Source organism: Hippocampus guttulatus, chromosome 2, assembly GCF_054856545.1.
Source record: "Hippocampus guttulatus isolate MCC_2025c chromosome 2, RoL_Hgut_1.0, whole genome shotgun sequence".
Lineage (NCBI taxonomy): Eukaryota > Metazoa > Chordata > Actinopteri > Syngnathiformes > Syngnathidae > Hippocampus > Hippocampus guttulatus.
Window position 1 is genome coordinate 24,106,605 of NC_141262.1, and position 21,747 is coordinate 24,128,351.

General features: G+C 44.0%; 2 protein-coding genes across 7 annotated transcripts in view; one reads left to right on the top strand and one right to left on the bottom strand.

The window, feature by feature from the left end:
* Positions 1-11,898, bottom strand: part of LOC147209132 (adhesion G protein-coupled receptor L3) — a 132,067-nt gene extending 120,169 nt beyond the window's left edge. The window contains exon 1 of the mRNA XM_086104769.1: positions 11,666-11,898. The gene's annotated coding sequence lies outside the window, so the exon portion shown is untranslated. The remainder of the gene's footprint in view (positions 1-11,665) is intronic.
* A 2,805-nt stretch (positions 11,899-14,703) lies between these two features.
* The window catches only part of mpdz (multiple PDZ domain crumbs cell polarity complex component), a 29,231-nt gene continuing 22,187 nt past the window's right edge, over positions 14,704-21,747 (top strand). For all 6 annotated transcript variants that reach the window (XM_086104770.1, XM_086104772.1, XM_086104774.1 and 3 more), the window contains exons 1-5: positions 14,704-14,780; positions 17,433-17,519; positions 19,328-19,494; positions 21,098-21,217; positions 21,441-21,580. In XM_086104770.1, coding sequence (XP_085960896.1) covers positions 17,504-17,519; positions 19,328-19,494; positions 21,098-21,217; positions 21,441-21,580 — 443 coding nt within the window. In that variant the 5' untranslated portion in view covers positions 14,704-14,780; positions 17,433-17,503. The remainder of the gene's footprint in view (positions 14,781-17,432; positions 17,520-19,327; positions 19,495-21,097; positions 21,218-21,440; positions 21,581-21,747) is intronic.

Consider the following 21,747-nt stretch of genomic DNA (forward strand, 5'->3'; position numbering starts at 1 on the left):
TTACTTGAACATACCAGGCACGTTCTCAGTTCGTTGTTTATGCCTCATGTAAGGTTAGCATGTCGTACACTTATTCAGCATGTTGTTTTCTATTTTATTTTTATTTTAAATTGCCTCTCAAGATGGCATGCATGTTCTTGGTGTTGGATTTTATCATATAAATTTTCCCCCAAAATGCAATTTATACTCCAGGGCGACTTATATATGTTTTTCCTTCTTAATTATGAATTTTTTGGCTGGTGCGATTTAGAATCCGGAGCGACGTATAATCTGAAAAATGCGGTACAAACTTTATTTATTATAGAGCTTTCACAAGTGCTGCAGCTATAACAAAGCGCTTTACAAAACATTTGAAAACTACGTCCAAGAAATCCGAATTTTGATCCATATATAAGGCGCATCGGATTATAAGGTGAACTGTCGGCTTTTGAGAAAATTAAATGCTTTTAGGTGTGCCTTATCGTGTGGAAAATACGGTACTTAGGACAAATAACTGCCTTGCACAGTTCGATGAAGTGGCTGAAGCGTGGAGGAATGACTTCCCGAGAGTGAGTTTAACACAGGAATAATGCCACCGTGAAGAAAGCGGCGCCTTCCTTTCAAACATAAATCTAGCGGGCAGAGAACATCTCTGTTGAATTGAAATAAGCAATTGTGTCAAGACCCAAATTAATTATACATGCATTGTGGATGGTCGTACTTAATGATGTTGCTGGTTAACACTCTCACCTTTAAACCACTTTACTTGCTTGCAAGCCTCTATGTCCATTTCCACATGTAGTGCATCAGAGATAACCTTCACCTACATATGCTGCCTGCCTTATACTACACATGAGAGTGCAACGCCGATGAGACCTCCGAGCCCCAAGGCTATCTGTCCACTAAATCATAGTTGTAGATTCATATTAAACACGCAGCCCTGAGGAGAAGTCGGAGCCGAGCCGTGGCTCGGAATGATAGGCATCGCCGTACCGCGGGAAATCTGCGCCGCATTGCTGCATGCGAAGGCATCGTTTTGACAGCATCTGCTTTCAAGTAACCGGGTGAATGATGTTTTGTTTAAATAAAACACGAGGCCAAACAGCACCACTGTTTGGCTCATCAAATTCTGGAGAGCAACAACATGGAAGGCAGCAGAATTGGCCATCGTCTGGACTGTCAATCACTCCACTCGTTCTTTTGTCAAGGAAAAATCTTCAAAGACACGCCAAGTCCAACACTGCTCAAAAGAAGGACCAGAACTGATGGACAAGCAGCTAAGAGTTAAGTGCCGGACCCTAGTCAAGTCAACCAACACGACTCGGGCTATCTTTTCCCCCAATTGTTGTGGTTCCGAGTAGAGCCATTGGTGCTGCAGTGGTTTACATAGCTGACTCGTTCTTGAACCTTACAAGCCTTATTCATTCTGAAACATTGATCATTAACGACTGACCAGCTGGCACGCTGGAATCTCCGAGAACACAGTTTATTATCAAATCCTAACCCAATTTTGACTCTTAACAAATCTAAACCTACCCAGAAACTCTTATGCTAACCCGAACTCAAAACCTATCCAAACCTTAACCACAAACCCTAAACACAGAACTATAAATCATAACCCCATACCAATCCTGAAATTAACCGTGACACTAAACTCCGGTGTTAAACTAAACGTAACTCCCCAGCCCAAATATATATATATATATATATATATATATATATATATTGTTAGCGTGAGTTGAATGTAGCATTAGCCTAGCTTGACCCGAATCCAGGAATGGATACAAACACAGAACTATCAATCGTAACCCCATACCAATCCTGAAATTAACCATGACACTAAACTCCGGTGTTAAACTAAACGTAACTCCCCCCAAAAATAAATAATAAATAAATAAATAAAATCAAAATAAGAACATTGTGGGTCAGCTTGACCCAAATGCAGGAATGCTTTTTGAAACATTGAAACCGATTATGGTTTAGTGTGTTGCTTTTCTTTGGTTATCTTGGCATCAGGACACCTGAGTCAATATTCACCAGAATCGGGTAAAATAATTCATGCCAACCTGGTCTCTCTAACCTGGTCAGAAATTAGGTTTCAGACTGAGTTCTACAGGGTCATGAGATGAGTTGGGCATATTTTACATGCCATTAAAGTTGTATGCGAAAACAAACTGTAACTGCGCGTTAATAGACGCAGCAAGACAGATGGCCACCGGAGTGGGGTTTCTCCTGCGCGACGAATCGGCGCATCTGCTCGTGTGACTCCGCGGGGCTGACGGTCAGGGGAAGTTCTCAAGAAAACAGGCGGTCGTGTCGTTGGAAAACAAACAAACAAAAGCCACGCTGGCCGGCGTCTGTTCCCCGAGCGACAGATCAAGCCAAAGATCCTGCAGCCAATCAAGGGAGTGAGGAGACATCATGGGGGAAAAAACCCACAGGCCATTGTGCACATATGGGGGGGGCATGGCCCAAAAGCCTTTTTGCAACTTTTCGGCATAACCGAGAAACCTCATCTGAAACATAAACACTTAAACTAAGCCCTTGTTGTTATTGAATGAAAAAAACTGGATTAGGGTGGAGGCGTGACGCTAACCCTAATGACTACGTGAGTGGAAGCCTCACCAACAATCGCTTTGCTATGGGGTGACAAAACTCACACGGTGAAAAAAATTAAAGCTAACCTTCACCACTAGCCCGGAGTCTAAACATAACCCGACCCCTGGGTGGCATGTCCCAGAAGCCTTGTCATCGCCGTTACAGGAGCTAACCCCAAAGATGTCCGAAACAAATCAAAAAAGACCACAAAATAGTTTCAAGGCCAAGTGTTTGTGTAGCCTCTTTTCAGATCAGCCCCGATTCCTTTTCATGTCAATGGCATTTCCTAATTGGATGTGAGGGAGGTTTGACGCACATGCTGCCCCCCTGTGAGGGGGGGGGGGGGGGGGTAAAGGCAGAGCGCCGAGCCCTCCTCCCTCTTTGCCTGCAGTGCAGCGATAGAGAGGGTTACAATAGTCTCTCGCTGCCTGCCTGCCTGCCTGCAGTGTATCCACAGACGCGAAAGGGGCAAAATCAATGCGCAGAAATCGTTTCATTCCCGCTCAATTTCATTCCGGTATAATTAAAAGTGTCTTCCGAGGCAGATCTCTCTGGGCATCGTCAGGACAGCGTTGATGCAGATGTTCCAGCCCTGAACAGTGGCTTGGATATATACAAAGTGTGCACTCGCAAACTTGATGCATCAGAAATGACCAGAAAAAAATGGCATCCAATCAAAAGAAAACATACAAGCTGGTTAGCATTTTACACAACGTTCGGCGACGCTACCGCAGAGCGAGAGGCATAAATTAGGAAATTACCTGCACGTCACGGCTGGATCCAAGCTGCAGGATCAATTATTTCAGCTCGGCGGCAATTGAGGAAAGACGGCTCTCCAGCTGTGTTCCGACACAAAGCTGGCTCGACGCGCCGGCCCCAAAACTTCAACAAGATTACAGGAGCCTGCCCTTTCGCGGTGCTCATTAGCGACACCTCGTCTAAATGGACCGCTGGTGCCGAGTTGCCAGAAGTGGCGCCTTGGAGACAATTCAGGAAACGCCTGAATAGATAAGGAATAGAAAGGGACAAAGCAATCCTTGTTGTCTTTGCCAATCAATGGCGGGGCTGTTCATTAGGAAGGCCTGTTCTGCGCTGGGAATTCAAAGAAAATGCAACAATGAAGGTTGTAGATAACTTGAGCATGTGGCCGGCTGGAACTACACTAACCTTATTAATCATTACGGGCAGGAATTCCATAAAGAGTTGACCTATATTGACCAACTCATCGTTGTTTGGCCCACAGGGCAGTCAATGCGAGTAGACGATGCCTGTTTACTCGCCGCCGGGCTGACTTTTAACAACATTTATTATGTATGAGAGGGTAAAAGGGGTCCATGAGAAGATTATAAAAGCTTAACATTTTGATGAGATTAATCTCCCCCCCCCCCTATCAATCGTCGCTTCGCACACAATAGTGAGCTAATTACGGCGCAGCAGTCAGCGAGCAAATAACATTTATATCATGGCTTCTGAGAATCATAAAAGAAATATATTTATATTACGGGTTTGTATAGCGCAGGAAAGAGGTCCGAGGGGGCGCAGCCTGAAGATGGAAAACGGGAGATGGACGGATGCGGTACGGCATAGCTCACACAGCCCATGCTGTCGTATTTGTGCTGTAGCAAGCATTCTAACCTCTATTGCTTTGAAATAGCAAGACAACGCGAGAGCGGGGGCTAAAGAAGACGAAGATAACCCTAACCTAACCCCAACGCAACTAACCCGAACCATTAATCGTGCTCCTAAACATAAACATACAGTAACCCGAACTCCCGTAGTATCGAATGAAACAACATGATTTGTAAATTTCCCCAGTGTGGGACAAATAAAGGATATCTTAAACTATGATGAAGGTGGAGGCCGAAGGACCTGGCTCAAACTCAACACTAACCACCAACCTGAATCCCATAAACGCTAACCACTTACCCTAACACTCATCGTTACTCAAAGCCAACAGAAAGATGAAGGGCAGGACGTGGTTGGAAGCGGGTGGAGTTGTTAGTCCATATTAGATAGCCAGTATCCGTACAGCACTGCTCCAAAGTTCGAATCCAGTCAGAATACCAAATGGAATGCCAAAAATTGAATCTACTGAAACACTTCAGGATTTGTTCATCATCAAGACCAGACATTGAAACAACCTGCAATCATCGGGATATCGTTGTGAATTTTAGCAAAATCCGAGGTAAATTTTCCACTGACCGGGGCTTTGAAGAACATCCAAAAAAAATAAAAAATTTGTTGATGTCCCCTGTGAAGGAAAAGCCTGCGGCGGGGCTCTTTCACTACCTGCATGCCAGAGTCGTCGTGTGCGCTGCTTATTATTTGGCTGAATGAGCTGCAGTGTTACTTGCGGGGCGGCGTTTTGACATCATGACTGATTACAGTCTTGGGGCGACCAGCTTCAGGAATTCCACAGTTGCCAGTCACTATTGACGACTGACAATTGCCCGAATGGTTCTGCTCGTTGAGTGTATCCGCTGTTAGGACTGACCATGCATTGTATCGCAGATATTCATGATGGGAATTCAATTTGGTTTGTCACTTTAGGGCCTCCGTAGGTTCCCTGGTGTCTGGTATTGCGAAGTGGGTGTAAACAAATCATAAAAATTTACTATTTGGACCTCAGAAACCTCTAGCTCGCTGTAATTTTTAAATGGGTAGAGAAGGGTATAATTTTTTTTCAGCTTTTTTTCCTCAGTTGGTGCTCCGTGTGAAACGTGGTGGCACTGACATTTCCTTGGCAGCGAGGAAAGCGAATACACTGGAGAACCTGGGCTTTAAAAAGGAATGAGAAAAGTCATGACATTGTTGTAAAAAACATTGTCTGCCATTTGAACTGGAAAATGTTACTTGGCAAGATTTGTTAAGACAAGTAAAGCTACATAGCAGAGCAAGCTAACGCTTCTCTCGCCATTTTTGTTGTGGAAATGCCTGACAAGAACGATGCTTGGTTTGTGTGACAGGTACATGCCCTTTTTGCTGTCATGTCCCCATTTTGCAGAAACTTATTCACTTTGAATTCACAAAATTGCACATTTTGTGTTCTACAGGGAAGACAATTGAGAGAAAAAAGTCGGAAAAACGTTATCGTCCACGGGAAGGGAGGTGGTGCACGGACGCGGACCGCCTTTAGCCGAAACTCGTTGACGGAGTGGGGTGGGGGCGGGCTGCATGCGGTAGCTAAACCTTGGATGCTAATGTGCTTAGCAAGTACACCAAGCAGATATAAGGCAAATTAAATGTGGTAAACAGGCACGAATCACATTATGCGATTGGTCAATATAGCACCAGCTAATGCTAACATTAGCGCACATCCATCGATTGCAAATCAACACTACACATTATATGGCTGAGTCACTCACCGCTCATGGACACATGCTGAGAAGGCACAAAAAAACTCTTTCATTGCTTACCAACCTGCTCATTGCATCCATCACTCGTGCTCTCCTCCTCTCGCTCAACAAGCACACCCGAATGAAAAGTTTTGAAGGGAGCTAGCTCATCTCGAGACTGGACATTTTGGTCCGAAAATGTCGGCGTAAAATGTTCAGCACTGTCTCTAGGATGCCACTAGATGCCGCCAAAATCCCATCTAAATGGAAATTCATCTAAAAAAAGTACAGTACTGTACTTATTTTTCAGGCTTTTCTTGTAAGATGAGTTTGAAATGGTATTAAAGTGTTTTGGCATAATAGTTTGTGGTATAGCTACAGAAGAAACAAATAATTGGTGATTATTTGGTCCCTCCCGGATTGCTGCACAACTACTAAAAAAAAAAAAAATAACTCCTGCTATTTTCCATTGTTGACGTGTTGTGCCACTGCCATTTTGCACTCCGACGGGCGCCACCCTGCCCCCACGCTCGGCCGCCCCTCATCAACGAAAGCAGCGACAGGCGGCTGTAAAGCACGCAGAACAATCTCAGGCTACGGCCGGCGTGTGCGAACAAACAAAAGACGTCAGCGCTTTTTAAAACGCCAGCTCCCAGGCAGTCAATTAGTTCCAAGGTGAGGCGAAAATCTGCAGTCCTTTAAGCGGCTTTGCTCCACTGGGGCGGCGCATCACAGCCAACGTCCCCAGTCCGGAGGTGACAAAGGGCTGGCAGGAGATGTTTATTTTTCGCCGAGAGATTCACCAGCTCAGACGGTGGTACGGAACGTGTGACCTGAGCAGCTGGTGTTTGAAATGTGCTTTATTTTTTTTTTCCTACCCCCTTCTCAACGAAACATCCTGGAAGAACCGCACCTCACCTCACACATTTCAAAATCCAATTTGAGACTATTGATTAGTAGAATCAATTTGCTCCAAGTCAAAAGTGCCGCAATTCATTCGGAAGCTACAAGTGGAATCAGATTCTGATAAACTCGACGAAGGTGTCCTCCTTTCATGCATTTCAAATGCACCTCGGTTTAATTAAAGCCAGAAGAAAGGGCCGCACATAATACAAGCTCCATTGTGGCCGCCATCCACCTGCATGAAAACCTTTTAATTACCCGCCCGCTGAGGCGCTCCTGCATTCAGTAAATCTTCTCAAGTATGAATGGAAGAACACTCTCTCCATTTAAGGGACATTCAGTGGGATGCGTGATCATTCGGAATGCTTTTAAGGTCAGGAAGAAATTCATCATTTGTCAACATCTTGTGGCATTGTCTGAAAACATGTTTTGGAAAGCGAGCGGCGTGACATTTTGAGTGTGTTTTGACACAATGTGGGTGTTGAACAGACACGGAGAAACGGTTTTGCCTTTTGCAATCTCACCAACGCGATCGAGAAAAAAAAAACAAGAACGCAGCGTTTGTCCCCTTCCCAGATTCGACGATTGCGTTGCGAGCAACCCCGTGCCTGATATTTGCAAATACAGCAGCCCGTCTTCATCTCTCGTTGCCGGGTAATTAGTGGTCAGATCAGGTGGTCCCGAGGGTTTGTGGGGTGGCGAGGGGCGTACATCCAAACCACTGTTTCCATTCATTTGTATGCGGCTGCAGGTGCAGCACCTTATTTTGCATTCAAGCCCAAACCTGCCTCCCAAACAGGCCATAAATTAACTTCCCTTAGAGCTCCAGACGCAGAGAAGCATTGCATCTTTGTTTCAATTCACCTCCTTGGTCGGAGGTTGGCCATACAAAAGAGAAAAGGTCAGCAATATCGTCCGAAAACTTGCGGAAAAAGCATGTGGGCAAATAGAGCCGACTTTTATGGGCTCATAAAGAGGTTGATGGAAGGCGGCGTTGTCAGTTTGATCGCTTTTGGATACCTTCTAACCCGATCTACAACGGTTAAATGCTACGCTGACATTTTTTGGGGGGGGGGGGGGGGGGGTGCTCCATAGCCTCCCGTCAATAACAGCGAGAGTAGCCACTTTGATGATGTTTGCGCATGTCCAAGTGTTCCGATTCCACTGGAGAGACAACTTTGCCAAGTGTCACGGGGTGACTCGCAGATGATTAAAACAGCAGCCCGTGACTTTCTAAATAGATACTTTACAAAAGTGCTCAATGACACCACCAGCCACGCAGCTCCAATTTGAACGATGACTGACTCCAGTCCGAGCGAGTCGCGAGTGTAACAATGGATATTTAATTAGCGGCGCAAGCTGATTTCATGGTCAACCGGCAGTCTCGTTCGACTGCATACTAAATGTTGAGCAAGTCAAGAGATCCTTCAATAACCTCTCATATTTGTCAGACTGTGCAGAAGCAGCGACCGCGCACGCGACGCTATTGTCACCCCCCCCCCCCCCCACCCGCAAAAAATGGTTCCGCTCGTTTCTTTCTCACTTAAGAACTGCAACATCGCTCAACGGCTTCGAACGCAGTCGAGGGAATTCATGTGCCGTGCTCAGAAAAGACTCAGGACACAAATGCAACAATGCAGAAAGGATGTCATGGCATCGGCTCAACAAAAAAAAAAAAACGTCGCCAGTATATGATGCGATAAGGTCAAACGATCCAATCCGGGATGCTCCATGGCCAGATTTGGTCCAAATTAGTTCCAACCCTGCACCGACCTTGGTTTTGTTTGGAATTCAGAATGGTTGCTAAGAACAATCCAGTGTTTGTGTTTTTCCTCGAGTTTGGATTTGGAAAGACTTCTTTGCCATTGATAAATGTCATCTTCAATCAAAGATCTAGCAGCAATTCTGCAATGTCACAGCCATAAATAAAACCAATGCAAAAGGCGCGATCACACCCGCAAATTTTGACACAATTTGACACACGCCTTTGAAATCCTGTCCAGCATCTCATTCACTGCTGCCAACAGTCTGATATAAATAGGATGGATTTTTTCAAAGAGATGCCAGATGCCCAAAAAGATATTCTGAGGGTAATTTCAAGGCTACATTTATGACATTTCCAGCTTGGCTTGAGCTAAACAGGCCAATGGGCTTGTTGGGATGTTGCAAAGTCCTTGCAGGAAAGAGGCTTACTGCCGTGGTTGCCATGGTGACCCACTTGTTTGCTGGAATGCCAAGCTACTTGGAACGCTTTTTAGGGGGCCAAACATACTCGCGGATTTTTTTTTTTTTGGTGTGTACTCATACTGAACCATAGGTCCTCAAAATGACAAATCTTTGACATGACACTGGAAATGGAAGCAAAAACGAATGTGTTTTTTGTACTATAAGGCATTTCGGAGTATAAGGCGCACCTTCAAGGAATGGCCTATTTCAAAACTGTTTTCAGATATAGGGTGCACCGCATTATAAGGCGCATATAGAAGCTACAATAGTGGCTGCGGTTGCATTATGCATCCACTAGATGGAGCTATGCTAAAGTGAATACAATAGAATACAATCCAGCTTTGGTTATATCGAGCTTTCACAACTGCTGCAGCTGTAAGAAAGCGCTTTACAGAACATTTAAATCTCCAAGAAATCAGAACGTTGATCCATATATAAGGCACATCGGATTATAAGGCTCACCGTCAACTTTGCGAAAATTTAACGCTCTTAGGTGCGCCTGATAGTGCGGAAATAGCTAACGACCACAACTACTACTCTGTCAAACGTGTTGGCCTCGCACCATGATGGATCATCACCGTTTGTGATCTTCCGTGACAGCACGCAACTCGGATGCTTCAAATCCAGTACCTTGTCTCAGAATGTCAATGAATGTCAAAATGGGCCGATGAGGTCACATTCTGCCGATGCTTTGGAATACAGAAAACCCGTTTTGAAAAACAGGTTCCCCCTTGCTTCTTGTCCACCGTGCTTAAAAATGCTGCTTCAAACCAAAATATCTTTTTGGGCATGGCTTTAAATCTTGACATGCCACAAACTCTGTACCACACGTTTGACTTTGAAGGATGTCTGGAAATGACCAAAATTCCCTGAAATTTGATTCTTCTTCCAAGCAAAAACGGCTGGCTTCCTGTGGGGTTTTGCGGATGACTTTTTGAGACTTTTTCGAGGGTCTAGTCATCATAGACAAGCCTACCGAATTTTTTGTCAAACTAGCACAGGAGGAATGATTTTGATTTATGTATTTATTAGATTGTAGAAGGTAGTACAGAGCCAAATTGGCTGCTTTCAACAAAAATGGGAGAGTGGCTGCGTGTTTTACGGTGTATTATTATTGAGACTTTTTGGAGGGTCCAACTCAACAGTCATGCTTATCATGTTTCATGTCACTAGATTTGGGGTGTCCAAGCCTGGTCCTCGAGAGGTTGTTTTAGATGTCTTCTTCCTCCTCCAACACACTTACTGTATAACTGGTTTTGGGGAGTGAGTTGTTTTGTTGTTAATTAAGTTCTAGATGGTGGGACAAATCCAAAATGGACTCCCTCTGTTTATGTTCATGGCTACTTGAGATGTTTTTGGGGGTCGGACTTGTCTAGCCAAATTTCAACTTGCCAAGTCAAACAGGCATTGGGGGATGATTTTTTTCTTAGAAAGTAGGATCCAGTCATATTGACTATTTTGTTGCGTTCCGTTGTGTTTCAGGGCATGGCTTTTCAAGACTTTTTTGTGGGTCTACTCCTGATAGACGTGCCTAGCAGATATGATGTTACTCAGTGAAGCTAACTTTCGGCAATTTTTAAACTCAACGGATTTGGAGTTTTGTGTTTTATGGTAAATCATCAAACTACTCCAGCCACACGCTACGACAACAAGTCAAAATGCTTCTCACGTCTGTCTTGAATACGTGGTTCAAATTGAGAAGGACAAAATCTCCGGGACACGTTTGCTTCAGCACTATTGGAAAGCCCATTACTCCTGTATTGAGCTATTGAAAAGAAACACAATAAAGCAATTTCGGGAGAGCCTTCGCACCGCAAACCGTGACCGTCATGTCACCAAGACGCAAAAGCACGTTTTTGCTCCAAGGGCAACACATTAACCTGTATTAGTGCTCCTGAACCGTGTCACCGGGGAGCCGCTGAAGTGTTTGAGGCAAATGTTGGCAAAATTAATACGTGCGTGTCATCTTCACAATAAGGTGCACTTTGCCCGCTTTTCAAATGTTGCCCAATTTGTGGGTCGGCGGACCAGCAATGGATTGTAGTTGCTCTTTTTAACATATGAAGTCGAAGCACATTTCTAATTGCCATAAATGAGTTACCATCAATAACTTGCTGTGTTGTGAGGGATTTAAATTTCCATACGCGGGAGAGGAAAGCACCTTTTTGGACGACTATCTGAAAAGACTATGGCAACGTAAAGCCCATCTTGTGTAAACATACAAAACCAGTTCGGCCCACCGTTTCATCTCATTTTGCATCAGTGTCAAGACGGTTTTGACTCAATAAATGCCCCACTGTAGACATTTGATTACATGATGACACTTCTCTCCTGACACGGATGAGGCCAAAGGTTTTACCTTTTCATTGAGCGCTTTAAAAGCAACTTCAGATAGATTATCAGACGATGTCAGATGGTCCCCACTTTCCTCCTGCATGGAATTTTAAAGCCACCGTAGTGATGGACCACAACAGCCCAAATAACCCCCACCCCCACCCCAAACCATGTGAATAAACGCACACAACGGCAAATTTTCCAATTACAATTGAACGCACCGGCGGCCCACCTGAATGGCTATTAAAAGAAGACGGCAAAGAAGGGCAACGCGTTCCTGTCACACTCACCGTGTCTTCCCGATTGTAAGCAACGAGCTCCGAAAAGGAATCCAAAACGAGGTCGATATCCAGCTCCAGTGGGGGTGCGTCGCATCCACGCGCCTTACATCCCACGTGCCTCATTAAATAATAATAATTTAAAAAAAAAAAGGATATCCAGACTTTTATTTAGATTTAGTTATTTTGTCCACAAACTGCGCGTCTGACAGCACGAAGCACATTGTGCGCACCGGCTGAGTCGAATCCAGCCAAGACAGAGAGAAAGAGAGGAAGAGAGAGAGAGAGAGAAAAGGTGAAAGAGTGGAAGTGGGAGGGAAGAAACAGAGTGGAAGTGGATTGCCGCTCTCGCCGTATACTCGTGCGCCACCTAGCAGCAAACATGGGATACGCGCCATTCACGGCATCTCTGCACTGCTCAATTGCACCAGCTGCATTGTTCACACACACATATACATGTACATACATATATATATACATACGTATATATGTACATATATATCCATATATACATAGATATATATACATATAAATCTAAATAAAAGTCTGGATATCCTTTAAAATATATATATATATATATATATATATATATATACCTGTATATATATATATATATAGATAGATAGATAGATAGATAGATAGATAGGTAGATAGATAGATAGATAGATATAGTTGTCATACAATATTTCCTGAGATACAGTGTTGTTGTTTTTATAAGCATGTCTTTCCAGCACCTTTGTCCAAAATGTTTTTGTTTTGTTTTTTTGTTTTTTGGGTGAGTGGGGTGGGTGGGCGAGTAAGTATAACGCAACCAGGCAACTTGTGCTTGCCCACACTGGACGTTATATCACCGCGCCCACCGTACACCGAAATGGAATGAAATACGCCCATGCTGTCACGAGTCAGCAGCATCCAACTCACCACCGAGAGGCTTTCTTGGATACTAATACTGTCATGGTTATTCATTTTAAATATTTATTTTACGTATGTTTATGCAAAAGAATCTACGGCATTCTAGTATTGTTTAAAAAACTGTCCAAATTAGAAAACAAAACATTGTTGATAAAGTGAAAAATACTGCACACAAAAGACACAAATGTATCACTGATTTCAGGCAGAATCCTTGTACCCCCAAAATCACTTTTTAGGAGACTCTAAAAAAAGACATGTTTGGTCAACCATTAATATTGCACAGTCAAAGAGCCATTTTCAACTCAACCCAATGTTAGACAAAAATATACAAATATAAGACAATAGTACAGAGACTGCACAACTAAAATGTGAGAGAAACATGCACAACAAATATTCAATGAAAAATGAACATTTGAGGTGTGGAGTCTCGTGCTGAGTTGAAAACCAAAGACAAGTTTTAAAAATGGACAGTGAGAGTGTAAGTCCATTTAAAATATCCCCCCCCCCCTTTTTTTAAAGGAGTAAGATTATCTTAAAATTAATTCTAAAATGCACAAATGGCCAGTGGAAGAAGGCAAGAATGGGAGTTAGTGTATATGCTCCCTCTTCCAGGCACCAGTTAAGAGGAGAGCTGCATCGTTTTGAACCGACTGGCAATGCGTAATTGAGAGCTGGCTGACTCCTACATCAACGATAATTCAGCCCAAATGTAAAAAAAAAAAAAAAAAAGAAAAAAGAAAATGTGGATTCTAGTTTCCAAGCCTTGTTGTTCCAAAAGAGGGTATTACCTTTGCTAGCTGTCTTCGGTATATGAAACGACTGCACCGATTTGTGTATCTAATTTCAAATCATCGCCCACTTAAAAATCAAAGTTTGAGACTGTTACTATGTTCTTCTCAGAATAACATTTATTTGATTTTTTTTTTTAATGGCCCTGCTTGTAAATGCACCCGTATAATTAATGATGACAATAGATGCTCGTGTATAGAAGCAGCTCTCGGGACAAATGAGATTTTTAGTGTTCATGATAGTGATCTAAAACGGTTGCAGGGCTTTTATTACATGTCAGCTTTTTGTGAATATTGACTGATTCGTTGGCGATGAATCAAAAGACCAGGCGGACGACCGTGCCGGTGTCGCTACTTTAATTCAATCATCGGCGTGGACATATTGAGCTCGCAAACCTCGGGGGCACGTCTTTATTGCATCATATGACTTCATGCACTTAACTGCTAGTTGTTCTCCCAGGGAGGAGATCGCGAGGAATAAGTCATTCGCGTGCAAAAGACGGATGTCATTTGGCTGATATCGATGATACTAAGTAAGCCATTATCGAAGGCATCGCAAATTGCCTTCAAAACTGACGGCGGTGACAATTTGGTTGCGGTTGTGTGACATTTGGGGATTTGAATGGCATGGAAATGCAAATTTTTGCTTTATTACAGAACGGGTTTGTTGTTTCCATTTGTTCTCCACATCATGACAGGAATCTTTTCATCAGCATAATTGGAATCACACCAGCACATATTTAAGTTGGATGTTAAACAGATAAAGCAATAATGTCCAAAATATTACCATAATATTGAACAAAAAATGGAGCAAATTATTAAAATATTGGACAAAAATATAATTGTAAAAAAAAATTAAATGATAAGGAAAAAGACAATATTGGGGAAAACTACATTTCCGCCTGTCTATGTCATACTGCCTGCAGGTGGCCATGACTAGAAGTACTGTATATCATTTAATTGCATCTGCTTTAAATTCTGTTGGATCATGTCATTGGTGTGTGTTTTATCTTTCTTCATTCAAATACAGTCCACAAATACAAAAATTGGTTGTTTTGGGTGGGTGGCGAATAGAATGAATAGAGTCATGCCAATTCCATTCATTTCTAAGAGGAATTCTGAGAAGATGGTTTGAGAAACGAGTATTTGGAGTTCCGAGCGCAACCACGAAACGAATCAAAGTCGGAAGTCGAGGCGCATCACGGCAGGCTTTGCAGGGAGCAAGGGCCGCCACCAGGGGGAGCCTTCACCCCAGCGACTCAGCCCTCCGCCCCTGCCGGAGCGTGTCTCTCTCTTCGCTAAGCGACCGCAGCAGGATCGGGTTACGCTACGCCCCCTTTGTTTATTAAACCCGGGTCAGTGCGCCGTTAGCCGGTGGACTACACAAGCTTGCGTTGGAGACCGTCCACGGGGAAGCGAATATCCATGTAAGTAGATATGTGGTGGTTTATCTCCAAAATACGCATTTCAGAATGCGGCTTTCGCTCTGGCGACGCCGAGAGTTGATCCGCCAACACGACGAATGAGTTTCAAGTGCGCTTTTACTCTGATTGTGTCAAGTGTTTTTGCTCGGTTTCATAGCTCTGTAGCGGTAATGCAATCAAAGTTGGTCCCGAGTTTTGTTTACACGGCAGCCTGTTGCTTTTCTCGCCACGGATCGGATGAGACTCTGGCCGGGGGAGGAGGAGGAGGAGGGAAAAGGAGGAGGAGTCGAGAAAAGCGGATTGTCTTCGCTTACTCTGCAACATTGGAGCTGAGCAAACGCTGATTGTCGCTCACACGGAAGGCATCCGTCACCGTTTATTTAGAAAACAAGAAGAAAAGCACCAAACGTCGTCTTTCGGACTTCACTCCAGCGACTGCAGCGAGCTAATGAGTAAACGGTCCTCGATGGATCATTGTTGGGTTGTCACACTCACGTGTCATCAGTGTTTGTTTCACATCATTATTCCCATTAAAACAAATCGTGTGAAACAACATGGAGAAAAGTACAGCGCCGCATATTATATGGCATACTGGATAATACATTGACGTCATTCCTGTGATTCAGACCCCACGGGTGGGCCGTACGGGGTCATTCCCACCCCACTTGTGGCACAGGTCTACCAAAAGAACCCCCCCTCCATCCGAGTAGCGATTTTAAAATAATGTTGAGCGATTTATCAATTCGACATTAAGAATATAAAGGGGAAATTTTTTTTGATTGATGGCCAACAACAGCCTGCCTGAAAATGATGTTTGGTGTACAGGGCCATGCGGGAATGGATGCTTCAATGTTAGCGTGAAATAGTTTTACAAAGTGAATCTTTAAGTTTTTTTTATTGCGTGGCATTGTGCAATGTGGCATCATATGGCTATAAAAATATGTATGTAACGTGAACCGAGGACACTGGTAGATAGGCACGTGGAACACCGTATAACTCAACATAAGCATGATGAAAAAATAGCGCACGACACTTAATGTCACCAAAATGTACAGTGTATGTGGACATTTCTACTTATGCTCACATCAACCTCAAAAAAGGTCACGACAATCACCACAATATTTTGTAATTTATGTACAAAGTGTTTTCCTCATTAAGAGACATACAGTAAGCTTCAGTAGTGTCTGGAGAAGGAAAAGGCTAAAGCCATAAAACCGGGAATGTGTAATCTTCTCAGATGGGGTCATGTGCGCATCAGTAGACACACAAATTTTGTTGAAAACTGATCACAGTTTTCGGATGTTAGGCAACGTTTCGCGTTCGTACATTATCGGTTTCGTCTGCCCCTGGTACAAGTGAGAATGGACTTATTACATTAGGGTTGGCAACCTTTGGCCATTTGAATCTCTTTCATAAAAGAAACCAAGGGAGCCACAAACCCTTTGGACATCTAAAATGAAGATGAATTTTGTTTTCCTTTTTTCTTTTTTTTAAATTTCTGCTGCAGACTCCCGTTGAACCAGGTTGGCCATTATGTCAGCGCATCCGCCATATTGCACATGATATTACCGATTACATCAGCAAACAACGTTCGTATAATCGAGTTACAATGACGTAATCCAATCAAAAGCAATGGCTCGGTATCAATCCAATGTGCTCTGGCTTGACGGTGCGTCTCCAACTTCACAAATCGCTTCAGTCTGCCACATCCAATATGGCTGCGGCGTGGAGGTGCCAAGATGGCGTCTACGTATATGTACTCCGATATAATCGTATCAATGCTGTCTATGGTAATGTTTGCCAGCTGTTGTCGTAATTGGCACCATTCAAGACTATTGACTGGGAGCGGCAGTGCTGCGCGGATAGATTACGGTAGCAATAAATGTGTGCAACAAAATAAGTACTGTCTGTAGGGGCACAGGTGTCAAACTCAAGGCCCGGGGGCCAGATCTGGCCCGCCACATCATTTTATGTAGCCCGCGAAACCAAATCAAACATGTCAGCTTTCATGATGCTTGCTAAAATCTGTACCAAAATTCATATTCTTATACATAATAAATACGAGCGATATTGGAATCATTTTCTTTGTTGCCAAACCCCTCATTCCAGTAACTTAAAGGACAGTTGAATGAACGGTTACCCTTGACTTCTTTATATGGTTTCAGTCATAACAGCGCCCCAAGGGAAACGGTCACTAAAACGTGGCCCCTGACTAAAATGTGTTTGACACCCCCGCTGTAGCGTATTAATAATAATTGCCCATCCCCCACACCCTTTAAGTCTGAAGTCTGGGGACGGACGGGTCTGATGTAATTGTGTGACGTATACAGTACTGTGATAAGAGGGATAGGGCTGGCCAACAACTGTAGTTACAGGCACTCCAGCCGATGTCTATTTCATACACAGGAGAAGGGCAATAAAGCGGACAATTGCACAATCAGAGACTCCAGTCAATGTGTTACAGGAACGAGGAGCACCCAACAACTGTATGAACGGCGACTGCTCACATATAGAGACAGAATAGAGTCATCAGTGACTCCTCAATGCCTCTTCCAGTTAATGACCCATTGAAGAGTTCCTCCTCCCAATGCCTATGTCGCGCCCTCGACCAAACTTCTTCCATTGTTGCCGCTAACGTTCCGTTTTGCTTTGCAGGCCTTGACGAGAGGATCGAGTGTGAAATTGCTTTTAATGGGCAGAAATCCCGCCCGGCCGGAGGTGTTAAAATGATTGAAACAATGGGTGAGTCGATATTGTTCTTAATGGAAGCCTAATGCACTCCATGGAGTCATTGCGCGGAAAAATGATGATCCTAACCGTTAAGCGTTGACTTCCATTTGTCAAACGTTAACGTCAGCATGAACACAATGCGGTCGCACGACTGCCGTCCTTCTCACTCGAACCTTTTGTCTGCCCACTCGAGCGCGGCCAATTGGATGTGTTTCGAATAGGATTACCTGTCTGGTTCCCGGAGAGAGGAAAAACATGCTGACGCCGGGGTGCTGTCGACAGCCTTTGTTCAAACAACAAATCCTCACTTGAGACCCGGCGCATGCCCCTTTAGGTGACGGTCACAGTGGGCGAGCGCGGGAAATTGCTTCATTTTCTGTCCACATGACAGTGGAGCGTTGCCAATGAGGCGCTTTCGCCGGCTCTGGCAGACACACACAAGATTTGTTTCATTTCCTCCACCATTTTTTGCCAATGGGCCCAATAGCATTGGAAACGTTGTTTTTCCTCATGTTGAAAAGAAAAACACACGAGTGGCCAACAGGGACTGAATAGGGACTCCAGCCGAGGTCCATTTCGTAAACAGGGCTCATCCATATCTATAAAACTGACGACAAGAAGCGTGACTGAAAACCTGAATTGACTCCAGCCAACAACTGCATGAATGGCTTTTTTTTTTTTTTTTCTGCCTAATGTTGCAAGCAAGAAATTGTCTTACAACGTCGCAACTAAGGCCTGTTTTAACAATCTGTTGATTATTTTGGTGATTCATCGATGAATTGGCAAAAAAAAAAAAGTTAGAAGTTTTTTCTCCCTCCTATATTCAAGCTGAGGGCATTATTTCAAAATCTAAGTGCAGAAAATACTGTAAAATTGATGATTCAGCAACTGATCTGTAAAAATCGCCAAAAATGTTGATAAAAAATGTTTTGATCAAAATTTGATTCAACACAATGATAATTAGTCTGGTTTTGTGGGTGACTAGAGCAGATTTACTTTTGAGCAGCTGAAAGCCAAAAGATCAGGACAATTTGAAATGACATGGTCTCTAAACGACTCATCAAGTTACAAAGTATTTAGAGATTAATTTGATAACATTGACCCCCTAAAAATTGAGCGCCAAATATATTTGAATCGTTTTTGGGTAGTTTTCGGCTGCTGATTGCGAAAATGACATCCTTTTTTTTTTTATTGGCTCTAATTTTTGAGCTATTGATATGATTGATATAACAATGAACTGATAGCTAATTAATGTGCGTTGACAATTTAAGAAATGAACTTTAATCATTAAGAGTCGTGTTTGTGCATTCACGTCACCCATTTTTTACATTTGTTGACTGCGAGTATTTCCTCATTTTCAGAATGCTTGCTTGATTTTCACATGAAACATGATTTGCCGATCCAGTAGAAGGCTCTGCTCTCGACTGCCGTCTTTCACAATGTCGCGCCAAAAATGAAAGGAAAGACCGTACGGATATGTAGTATCATAATTTGCTGCTACTTTGTTTAAAAAAAACAACTAGAGAATACCTAGAAAATTTGAGCCAAAGTGGAAAAAAATCGTTTTCCAATTCAGCAACATAAAAAATCTTTTTTGATGCCAAAATCAGTGTTGACCAGTGCAATCAATTCGTCGCCGATTTATTAATTGCATCTCCAAATCCGAGTGAGCTTGAGAACCGCGATTGTCTTTTGTGATGTTCTCATTTCAGCGGAGCAAGTTGCTATTCCTGTCCCCAAATGAGTAAACGCAATGTGCCCGTGTTGTGTCCTCTTTCTCTCCCGGCCCGTCACTGAAATATGCGACGGGCGGCTCTCAGACACACAGCGTGCCTTGCAGGCGGTGGAGCGGCTCCAGGCCAAGCTGAAGGAGCGGGGGGAGGTGCCCACCGAGGAGAAGCTCAGCCTGCTCAAGTCGGTTCTCCAGAGCCCCCTCTTCCACCAGATCCTGGCCTTGCAAAAATCCGTGCAGCAGCTCAAAGAGCAGGTGACAGTCTCCTTTTGGGATGCGGGGCTTTCGGGGGTGGGAGTGGTCAGGACTTGAATTGAGGACCGATTCTCATTTGCGATGCCGACCTAGCTGCAGCCAGCAGGTAGAAGACTGCAATGTGTTTCTTGGCCACAAACTAGTATTTTATGTGTAATTTATACAAGCTGGAGGGGGGGGGTGTCACCATCCCCATCACCCCCCCCCCCCCATATGCACGCCACTGCTTCATGCTTCATTACACGGCCAAAGAGAAAAGAAGAAAACGCTTTATCCTCCTTGAGCAATTGTTGATCTGAATGGTGCATGCTTATCTTACACAAGTCACAACGTCGACGCTATCGAGAGCTGAACGTTATCGTAGCAAGCAAAGAGTTCTTTAAGGGGGCCGCAGGAAGCCGAATGAAAATATGCGAGCAATGCAGTGGGAGGCGAGAGGGTGGGCCAGCTTCTCAGATGAGATGAGCAAAGAGCTGCGCTGTTTAGATTCCTACAAAGTAACACTTGAAAAGCAATCCATCGGGCCTCGGTCAGCCCGCGTAGCTATGGCAACAGAAAAAAAAAAGAAAAAGAAAAGGCCGCTGGTTGTGTGTGAAGTGGGGCGGAATCAATTGGTTAGATATGCAAGAAGCAGACTGGAACTTTAATCCTCTTAGTTAGCCCGTCCAACAAAAAGCATGCACTTTAGCAGCATGCTACGCTAACGTCGGCCAGGCCGGTGAGGTATTTTCAAGTAGCGCGCAGCACTCTGGTAGTCGGGTAAATGACACACAAATGGCTTTAAACAAGGGTGGGCGACCATTTTCTTGTGAGGAAGGAAATTCATTGTATTTTATGAACATTTGTCAGATATGTTTTTGAAGCTTACTTGAAGCACTTGTTAGCATGGAATAATGTTGCGATTATAGCCTACGGAAGGGTCATTTTGGAACAACAGCATGACCAGTGATTCAGACCAATGTCCACTTCAGGCCAAGGACTGAAAAAAACGCTGTGTGTATGAGATCCTTTTGGTGGGGAATAAACATTTTTTATGTACTAGGCATACACAGCCAACATTATTTCAGTTCATCTGTCACAGCAGTCATTAAAAAGAAGCACACTGAGTCATCCAGATGGCCCGCGACGATAATAGAAATATTATATTTGGAGTCTTAGAGCCATTGTGGGAAAAGCAGCCATAATCTTCTGAAGGATTATGCGGCTTTTGATGCGGCTCATCATAGACGATAACGAGCCTCGGGATGCGGAATCCTGGGTTGGAAGATCATAGCACTCTCCAAGCATCCAGACAGCAACGCCATCACGCTGTTTAACTCGTTCAGTGCTGCGGACGTTTACATTTCTCAACCGGGCACTGTTTTCTGACACCCAACCGATTAATAAGTCTATTTTTCAATTGGCAGCTGGGGAAGGAGGACCGGTTTGTCTGTCCAATTTAAGCGCCGACAAAACTGTAATGTCAAGTGGATGCCAGTAGATGGCGGCATTAAATCGCTTTGGATTGGATACCCAACAAAGTTACGTGTGCGTGTGTGTGTGTGTGTGTGTGTGTGTGTGTGTGTGTGTGTGTGTGTGTGTGTGTGTGTGTTCCTCCTCACAGGGCGGTGGTGATCGCATCACAGAAGCGCAACACAACGGCAGCCATGTGGCACCTTTGGACATCAGCGATAGCAAACCCACATGCGATCAACTGGATCAGATTATTCAGACCATGGCGCAGGTAGAAAGCACCATCTTTTGATTTAAATCTGTTTTGTTTATGCTCGATGGAATTCAAAGGCAAGCCACGCGAGCAAACTTCCGAAGGCTAAACAGTCTACGGAAAGTGACTCTGGATAATGTCTATGTCCTGCAAATGATTCCACAAAGACCAACCCGGGCCAAAGTGGCTACATAAGTTTTGATAATGATGCTGTAATGTGCATAAAACGTATGGGCCGCAGGGCCGCTACGTGGCACACGTGGACTTGCAGAAGCCAGCGTCGGGAGGTCTGGGATTCAGCGTGGTGGGCTTGAAGAGCGAGAACCGAGGGGAGCTCGGCATCTTCATCCAGGAGATCCAAGCGGGAAGTGTGGCGCACAGGTATGCGAATGCACTCAAGTCTTCACAACCGATACACTCTGACGTCGTTTCCATCAGCAACATGAAATTTGAGTGACATGTTGATCATAGGTCGGGGCACAAAAAAGTCTCAAGATCCTGTGCCGGAAAGTGGCGGCCATTTTATAATCAATTGGCCTTTTCCGGGC